The following is a 9384-nucleotide window of genomic DNA, read 5'->3' as shown; positions in this document are numbered from 1 at the left end:
CTATTGCTTTGATCCTTTTTCTGGGTTGCTTAGTAGGACCTCCAGGAGATGGTGCACTGCCGGTTGAGGTCATACTGTCTCGTTTGCGCTTCTCTGCTTTAGCATTGCTGCGTTTTTTGCGTTGCTCGTCTCGAATAGCCAGCCTTCGTTGCACCTCCTCAGAGATGTCCTCCGTGTCAATTGACACCGGAGTTATGCTCTTAACGTCATCCTCACCCCCAGGCAGCACCTTCATTAAGCGCTTGCGCTTGTGATGACGGGCTGGGTCAGCAAAAGCCGACATATTCTCTGCATGTGGTACTGCAGCATTAATCTCCTCGTCCCGTTCGCTCGCTTCTGCGCGTGCCCGTTTCACCCGATCTCTTGCCCGAAGGCCATTTCCAGACGAATCACTCGTCCGACGAGGAGATGACGGATCTGAGCCAGAGTTCGAATGCAAGGTTTTCTCAGCATTTAGATTTTCTATCACAGAGTCAGATTCATCCTCGATGATCCATGGCTTCGACTGGAAAATTTTCCTGCAGAGAAAACTTTCGCAGCACGGAGGAAGCAACGTGACTTACTGGAACCCTATGCCGGCGTGTTAGCACCATGTCAACACCACCCAACCTTGCGATGGGAAGAAGCAAACAAACAACTCACAAATTTGCCTTTGATGATCTTGAACTGCATCATCAGTTTTTTCGTCCGTTCCAGCATGTTGGTAACCAACCGCGACGCATCGCCATTGGACGGAACTTCGCCCTGGACCTGCTGTAGCAGCGCTAGGTGTGATACCAGCAGCGACTCATGCTGGGCGCAAACCTAAACGACCCAAAAGGTTAGTTTTCACATGTCAAATGCAGCAACAACGTACAATGCAGCCGGGTAGAATGACCAGCATCTGTGGTCATTTTCGGGAAAGCTTTTTTACACACCTCAGCCCATGACAATTGCTGCTGCGCGGCGTTGACATTGCCGCTACCACTACCCAAACTAGATCTACTCTCATCTTCTACCTCCTCTACAGTGGGATTCATGGGGGGTGGTGGGTGACTCGATAATGGCATTGCGACAGGATCTGAACCAAGGAGTGAAGTTGGATTAAGAGCGCGGGGAGATCTTTTTGTTGATCGGCCCGAGAATGCTGCTCATCTCTTGGCATTTCCAGCCCGCTATTTTTAGGAACTCCCCCTTCCCACATGGTTAATGGAGATCATCTGGGGAGGTTCCAGAGATTCCTTGTAATCTCCGTCATCATCTGTTTTTATCGCCGTTGGAGGCGGTTTGTCGGTTACAATATAGGCTGGGCCATGTCCTCTGCGTATCTTTCGGCCTGACGTAACGGCTATGACTCGATTTAGGGTAACCGCGCTGTAAGCCCGGATTACAATCCACCCACTTAGAATTCGAGATCATACTCAATGCTTTACCTTCATACTCTATGCTATACCTTTTCTCAAACATGTGATTATGATTAGCATCTCATTGAAAGTTCCATAGAGCTTCCTTATCACTTTCTAGTTCTTCCTACTATCAACCCCATATCCGACCTGTACAACTAGACTCCATAACTCTCGAGACAAGTAGCAATGGTGCACTTCTCAGTAGTTTCAGCCAGGATTACACATCACTTACTCATAAAGACGTGGACGGTAATTTATTTCAATCTCATTGAGTTCACCCTGCGTTCGTATTCGCACATCGTCACCTATCAAAATCTCCTCGCAGTGTCCCGCAAAAAGAGCCTTCAATTCTCCCCTCCCCCACACCACCAGACTCTGAGCTCCTTCTTCCATAAGAATTGGCCAGCCTAGGACTCCCAGTTCCTCTCATTTTTGACACTGGATTAGTCGGTATAATTCTGGGTTGTAGGGTTGAACGATTATACCTTCCTACTCGACAATCTGGACGCCGGCCTAGGTGCTTATCAATCAGATACCAAGCGCATGCTTTAGTTTTAGCTCAAGTCTTCCTTATCATAGATATGTTGAAGAATTGAGATCGTAGGCGTACTTGTAAGAACAATCGACTGAGCGCGGTTGTGATTGTAAGACGCGGGGCCATGCTCTGTCTGGGAATATGCGACATCGGCACTCAACGGTTTGCTCGAATCCCATAGTTAGGCAACATGACCAAGTTTCTAGAGACACAATGTTGTTGTATGTGATAGGGCTAGTGTTTATATCTAGGTTCTAAGTATTTTCATATCACGGCCAACAATAAGCAGCATTCAAAGTCCTTCTTGGAAATGAGGAATCAGAGTCGAGTGTTGATACTGGGCTCCTTGAGGGCAAGCTTTGATATAGCTGCATCATGTCACATTGATCGAGAATCATGTCCAAGAAGGACAATACAATGATGTGATATCAGGTCAAGGAAGCGACACAAAACCTCAATCAGCAGGGTAGCCTAGCCTGTCGGACAGCCATGGCAATGACACTTACACCTCATCTCCGGACTCAGAGCGCTCCTTCGATTGATTGCCATGCTCTTGACCGGATACTTGGTCACCCTCCCTCGTTTGCTTCGTGCGCTTCTCCCACTTGAAAGCAAAATGTATAGTGATGAAAAGAATAGCTGCTAATATCGAGAGAGCCAGGTACAATTTTGCGCCAATGCGCCAGTGAGGTGCTTCCTCGGCTGGGTAGGCGGCAATGGGAAGAAATGCGCTGAGGAGATATGAGAAAAGTGTGCCGGTGGCGAATAAAACTGTTCGGACTTGAGGTTCTGTCTCGAGATGCGCAGTTGCCCATGCGCATAGCAGCATTGTGGAGACGCTGGATTTCTCCCCAGTCAGTTTTTAGCCGGTTTCGGGTGTCAGGGCGGGAAAAAGGATCAATTGCTGTCCCCTGTTGATTCACTTACGCTCCGATGTAGTTCATGTACCATCCAACCATGTAAGCAGACTCGCTACTCGGGTGAATGACCAGAATTATGAGAGAGGTAATGTTAATTACCTATCTCAAAATTAGTGTTTTACATGGCGATAATATGAGAGATCTCTCTCGGGGAGGTGCTCACGGCATGCAAAAGCAGAAACGGAAGTCTGGTGCCGAAGAAATCGCTGAAACCACTGAAGAGGATCTCCGCGACGAGTTGAATCGCTTGACCAATAATGGGCAGATAATTGAGCATAGCAACTGAGCTAAAGTCAGGGAGTTAGCAAATGAAGCATTAATGGGGTGATGAGTTGGTTTACTATTTTTTCGTTCCATCGGTGTTGGTCAAGGATTTGAGCCAAAGATTGAAATAGTTCGTTGGGGTCGTCCCCGTGCCAATGCACCATGCAACTGAGACTTAATCAGCTTCCTTGCTATCGTGTGTAGATATCCTGAAGAAAATACTAGAGAATAGCCAAAGATGCCAGAACCTCAAGGCGCGAAGGAAGGTTTTGGGCGTGATCCCAACTTGAGGGCTCCGGCCGACACGACGCGTGCGCGCAAGAGCAGTTTCTATGCACATATCAGGTTGTCGGTCTTCCAGGAGATACCATGTAGACTAGCTCACCGATGTGTTGGGACTTGAGATAAATCTTGGAGAGCGGATTTTGTCTTTCCGGCTGTTGATAATGTTAGTGGTAAATAGGCAATCCGGAGGTAAGGTTGCGTACGAATCCAGGCACTGCTACATAGGCCAGAAGTGCAACCGTGATTGTGCATATTCCCTGTTCAGCGAACGCGTTTAGTCTCACTAGCATAAATGACACGAGTTTAAACTCACATTGATTATGAACGCCCATTGCCAGCCGCTTCTTCCAAGCGTGCCGTTCAGATTTGTGGAGAGTGCACCTTGCAGTGCTCCGGAAAGCATAGCACCGACCGGTTGGGCCATGTTGTAAAGACTCATGCGCAATGCCATCTCATGCGGAAGATACCATTGACTAGGAGTGATTGCCTCAGTATTCGTGTAGGCTAATGAGGTAGAAAGAGCATACCTGATGATAGTAAAGTATCCCGGCCAGGTAGCGCCTTCACAAAACCCAATGAGGAAGCGAAGGCCATAGACCTTGTTCTGTTAGACTTTCAACCAATCCTGGAAATTACATCTTGGGCATGAGCTGTTACCTGCTTTGCAGACGTGGCAGTGGACAAACAGCACGTAAAGATCCCCCAAAGAACCTAATTCCTTACATTAACTCGCTGCAAGTAAGCTGCGCCCGAAGGATCATCCCTGACCTCACATGTAGGCAACCAAATCGCTGGTCCTACATGAGAAATTATAATGCATGAGGGATAAAGCATTATCATGTAGCCGATGCTAAATCCGATCAGCATGGGTCAATCAGTGTAGAGAAAATACTCACTTGAAAAACGTGGTGAAATAATTTAGCTCGTTTCCATAAAGCTTTAGGTCTGTTTGCATGCCGGAAACATATGCATTGCTCTGATCAATTGTTCTTAGCTTTGGCCCTGATCTTAGCGAAAGCCATGGTCAACTTACAACGTTGGTCTGGTCGAGGTACTTAAAAGCATATCCCAGAAACCCAACAACAAGGAATATCGCATCCAGACGCCATACCTAATATTCCATGAGCTTCAAGGTTCATATTTGATCGAAGAATGACAGAGATCTTACCAGCGCCTTCTCAGCATCTGAAGCGACTAGACAGATCTCATTCTGCTCGAGCTCTGTGACTTGGTCCAGGAACTCCTTGCTATGCCTCTGACGGAGAGCCATGCCCATTGATTTGACGAGAAGTGACCGCGATTGAGGAGAACCAGCAAAGACTCAGGAAACAATTGCGAATTTCATGATTCCCTTGATTGTATGCAGGCTTTATAATCCAAAGGAAACGGCCGCAACAATCGAAGATTGGCTGTTATCACGATGAGATAGTGCGAATGGCATCAGCGCGGGAAGCGAAGACGTGCTCTAGACCATACCCCACTTGCATGATCAAGCTTAAAGAGGGGATCAGTGCGTCTCGGTCCGATCAAACTGTCTCCGTGAGGGATAGGCATGCCTTTATCGGGGTCAGTGAGATGGCTAGCAACCGTAACATCAAGGTAGCTGTTTATTGTTTTGTTCGGGACCCCTATCAAAACCCGACTGACTGTCAGTGAAGAGCACCACCACTACACGTGGGACAAAGGCAATATAAACCTAGCATGCAAGCCTTTGAGAGACTCTCATTCTACACTAGAGCCTCGGAGGAGAGAGTGCATAACGTCTAATAGACTAATGGTCACGGGACGTGCTATATGATAGAATTGAGTCCGGGTAGTCATAACAAATGAGAAAGGAACCAAGCAAGACATTCAAGCTAGTATATTCAAGTTGGTTGTCCTTGAGAAAAGGCTAAAGCGAAAGTAATAGCTCTTGAAGCTCGCTGGATTGGACGGTACTGAGCAGAAATGGGAAATTGAATCATCTCATGTGTGCACTGGACGGGACAGAAAAGAGGGGAAGTGACAGCAATCGCGGGAAGCTTCTGCCGCACTGTTGCCGCGCTTCCTCGACCTAGGTGGTCAGGCATTCCTTTGGAGAAGCCTCTCAACTCTTGACTCAATCACTTTTCTCTGCAATAGCCTGCGCTGCATGCCAAGTACGAACAACCTCGTCCAGGTACGCGCTCAATTCTTGTTTCTTTCCAGGTGATGCGAATGAGTCTACCAAGGTGCTGACAACAAAGTCCTGACTCCAGACTGAGGCCTCATCGTGGGAAAGCCCCCTAGAGTGCTTTTCGGTGAAATCCTTTCGCGTCGGCTCAGTTTTAGGCAACCCTATCCCACGACTCAGCGACTCGATAACCTGTAGCACCGCCAGCACAACTTGACCAAAAGCATGATCTTTACTGTCGTCCGAATCTTGGAGCAAGTCGATGCTCTTGTAGTGAGTCTCACTCAATTCACTCAGATCTTCTGCCTCACTCACAATGGTAATCTGATAGCGCATGGGTGTTTTTCTGGAGGTCCTGCCGTTCGACGCCCGCGGGAATGTGGGCTTCAGACTGAGAAGATATCCAGACTTCGAAGAAAAATGACTGCCAGCAATCTTTCGAGCGCGGTCACTGCCCCTCAGCGAAAGTCCCACGTCGATGAAATGATGCTTGAGCGTGTTCAAAAACGTTTTATCATCTACTGAAGATATGTCCTGCACGAACAGTCCATACGTGGACTTCATCTGCTCAATAGTCATAAATCTGCTGTTTTTGAGATTTTGGGCCTGCAGGAACGGTTGAAAATGATCTCGCATGAGCTCAACTTCGAAGAAATGTGATTCTCGCCGGGCGAGCGACGAAGCCCTGAGGGTTGTCGAGCCTTGATCTTCCGGACAAATGAAAATAAAAGGCATGTGCCCTTGAGATAAAAGCTTCGGAATGAGTTCACTGGCTATTATGTGGGCTAAAAAGTCGGATCCCAGGAGAATGGCCACATGCAAAGATTTTGCCCGAGGATCTTGGGTCAACGCATCTGCAATGCGCGCAGCATGCGCCGCAACACGATCAATGGCGCTCACATAAAAGTGCGTGCCTCGCGTTAGCGTTCCCATAGTATACAATCCGGGTGCTGCTTCGAAGGTGTCGAAATCGACATCCACTCCGCCTGTTGGATGAGGCTTGAAGAGGCCTTTGGTCACAAGCGACCGAATCAATGGGGATGAAATCCGGTCGAGATGGCATTCCTGACCTGTAGCCTCGACGACATATGGTGCTTCAATCAGTCCTGATGAAGTGGTCGCGAAGAAAACCTTCTTTTCAGTGTCCCAATCGACCCTTTCACCAGCAACGACGTTTAGCTGGGACTTCTCCATCAGGTCCAAGATCTTTTGGGCGTTTTGTATGGGCATCCCGTGGCGATACCTCATCCAAGGACTAAAGAATTTATCCAAGAATAATTTTTGACTTGCGACTGGTAAACAGCTCCAATATCTCTCGATGACAGGTGCGGTGTGGCGAAGAACGGTCTGCCAGTGAGCGTTGCCATTCCGTGCGGCCTTCATGTCAGCTTGCAGCTCTTGAAGTGGGGAGGCATGTTTCTGAAACCAGCTCCAATCGCCATTGTTGATGTAATCGATCTCATCCATCAAGCATGTCATGAGCTTGATTAGAGCGTCACTTGGATTTGCTTCGATCTCTCGTGCAAGGATGTGAAGAGCATATCGGCGGGGAAAAGGCTCAGGGCTCCCTTGGACTGTAGGCACTCGCCCACTGCGTGACATGAATGTGATAGGGCCTTGGTGGCCATTTTGAGCAAGGGCTATAGCGGTGTCAACAGCCGACAGGCGGGATCCAATGACCAAAACCGGAGCATCGGCTGGGATGCTCTTCAGGCTTTCCGTGGGCCATGGACTCGCGAGAAATTGTGGTTGATTGATGAGATGTGTATATGTGGTAGAGGTGAAATTGCCTGGTGCCATCACGACCTGACCTGCAAGACATTGCCCACCGCTACTTAAAGTCAAGACAAATGACTGATCGTTCTGGCGCTCAATATCGGTGACTTCATCGTGAACGAAAGAAACGCTCATCCCTAGCTGCTGGGCCGCATGGAGTGCTTGGTGTGACATGTCTTCGAGGTATTCTCCATAGATGTCTCGGGATGGAAATGGCCCATTCTCCGGCTCACTCCTCCAACGCGAGAAGTGCTTGGGGTCATCGAAGTATAACCCCATTGTGTCGGTGTGCATGTTGATGATGGTGCCCGAGCAAAGGGAGGAATATGCTAATCCAGGACCAAAACGCGTATCCTTCTCAATCACAGTGATAGGCGGCAAGCTTTTCCCATTCTTGGCTTTCTCAATCAAATGCAGCAGAACTGAAATGCCACTCGCACCAGCTCCGACTATGACGATATCACCCATATTGGGATCAGAATGGGATGACTGTGAGCTACCCATAGTAAAACTTGGTACCAGAAAGTGAAGGCTTATTGATGTGTACTCACTATGAAGTGGCTCTAAGTATGAACAGAGTAGGACTATTTATGCTACTCTCTGATGCGTACAGATCCCCTCGGGGAAACCTGATACTCTTTTCACGAGGTACCCAGAATAGAACCACAGATATTCATGACCATACTCTGACCACCCGTTATAGACCGCCAAGACCCCGCTTTCAACACGACCGTCTCTTCTCCATATGCATTTTCCGAACAATGAGCGCGGTTTTTTGCAATGTGAGCAATTCGGAGTTCCAAGGATGCCTCGTTCATTCTCACTGTCGGCATCCGTTGCCAAGAAGGTTTTCATGACCAAAAAAAATATGCTGCAATTTCCGACGAGAGGATCATACTTGCTCAGCTGAAAAAATGCCACATACATGCATTGATTGCACGATGGGCGATTTTGAATTACTCCTGAATTTTGCGCGGCACACCGAAAGGCGAAAATATCAAGGTAACAAGAATTAGCGCCATCTGATAGAGCACGCCAGTTAGAGATATGAGCAATGACAATTACGTTAATCGATAGTCTCATCTTATTGCGGTGGCTGTCTCTTCACATCTAGACTCGGCTGACCGAGCCAGGAGCACGATCCTAGCCTTCGCAACTGGAAACGTGGTCATGAGTGAAGCATCATTTGCCACGGATACGATAGCGGCCCGTGACAGAGTACTCGAGTTTTATGTGTGAAAACGAAACGGGGTCAATGATTGGCTCAGTGTACATGCAGCAAAGATCCAGTAATATTCCGCCATGCAGCCTGAAGAGTCTTGATTGAATAAGCCCTTGAGAAAGTCACCGCTCCAAGACTTGTCCCGTCCATCGCGAGTCAGGTTCTGTTCCTCGTGGTACGTATGACCGCAATTACTGCTTCGATGAATTATGAGAACTTGATGTGCCTGACAGCTACTGGCCCAGGGGTTTGTCAAGGCACGTACAAACGCATTACCCCACTGATTGCTGGTCTCTAGAGGACAATTGACATGATACACGGGCTTACTCACCGACATTCATCCTCGACGCTCAGATCCCCAGAACCGATTGATCACCCTCCTGGGCGAATATTTACGCGACTAAGCTGACCAGAATAACATCATTTCACCTTTGAAGACGATCGTCGGCGCCACAGGGGCCTAGCACTTCGTACAGCATCCTGGAGTAGCATAGTTCTTCAAAGCCCCAGAGTAAGCGCTAGAGACTAGCCCTCACTGCGATTCCAAACCACACTCAAGGCAGCAATATGCGACCCGAGACGACATGATTGATGCCATCGGCATACCATTTCCTTGGCGAATTGTGCATCTGCGCTCCTCGAGATCATGATTGGTCCCCGATCCTTCTGCCCTATTGACCCTATTTTTGGCCTAAAGTTTCCCACAAGGCTTGAAGGGTCTTTGCTCGGCTAAAATAGAAAGAAAGGCATAATTTAAGAATCGTCCGTCGGCTGATGCGCATTGTTTCCCCGGACTCTTCCCCGTTTCAAGTTACTTTAATTCCGCGTCGAGCCGGGATAATCGG

General features: G+C 48.3%; 3 protein-coding genes across 3 annotated transcripts; all 3 read right to left on the bottom strand.

Moving 5' to 3' along the window:
• BO82DRAFT_398252 (uncharacterized protein) lies at positions 1 to 1019 on the bottom strand (the record flags this gene model as incomplete). The annotated part of the gene is made up of 5 exons (XM_025639016.1): positions 1 to 20; positions 76 to 462; positions 564 to 570; positions 643 to 804; positions 918 to 1019. The coding sequence occupies 5 exons, from the start codon at positions 1017 to 1019 to the stop codon at positions 1 to 3; spliced, it is 678 nt and encodes a 225-aa protein (XP_025496133.1).
• A 1126-nt stretch (positions 1020 to 2145) lies between these two features.
• BO82DRAFT_326848 (MFS general substrate transporter) lies at positions 2146 to 4695 on the bottom strand. The gene is made up of 14 exons (XM_025632935.1): positions 4558 to 4695; positions 4423 to 4500; positions 4286 to 4365; positions 4158 to 4239; positions 4047 to 4100; positions 3917 to 3987; positions 3703 to 3862; positions 3593 to 3646; positions 3490 to 3541; positions 3327 to 3434; positions 3182 to 3272; positions 3004 to 3127; positions 2848 to 2939; positions 2146 to 2759 (listed from the first exon to the last, which is right to left on the bottom strand). The coding sequence occupies exons 1-14, from the start codon at positions 4663 to 4665 to the stop codon at positions 2423 to 2425; spliced, it is 1491 nt and encodes a 496-aa protein (XP_025496132.1). The 5' UTR covers positions 4666 to 4695; the 3' UTR covers positions 2146 to 2422.
• A 792-nt stretch (positions 4696 to 5487) lies between these two features.
• On the bottom strand, positions 5488 to 8284 carry BO82DRAFT_380545 (FAD/NAD(P)-binding protein; the record flags this gene model as incomplete). The annotated part of the gene is made up of 2 exons (XM_025637769.1): positions 5857 to 8284; positions 5488 to 5820 (listed from the first exon to the last, which is right to left on the bottom strand). Exons 1-2 carry the CDS (start codon positions 7819 to 7821, stop codon positions 5488 to 5490), a joined length of 2298 nt encoding a protein of 765 aa, XP_025496131.1. The 5' UTR covers positions 7822 to 8284.
• Positions 8285 to 9384: the final 1100 nt, after the last annotated feature.

The sequence above is a fragment of the Aspergillus uvarum genome (assembly GCF_003184745.1).
Source record: "Aspergillus uvarum CBS 121591 unplaced genomic scaffold BO82scaffold_5, whole genome shotgun sequence".
NCBI lineage: Eukaryota > Fungi > Ascomycota > Eurotiomycetes > Eurotiales > Aspergillaceae > Aspergillus > Aspergillus uvarum.
The sequence above is the reverse complement of the archived record's forward strand: the minus strand, read 5'-3'. Positions and strand labels throughout refer to the sequence as shown.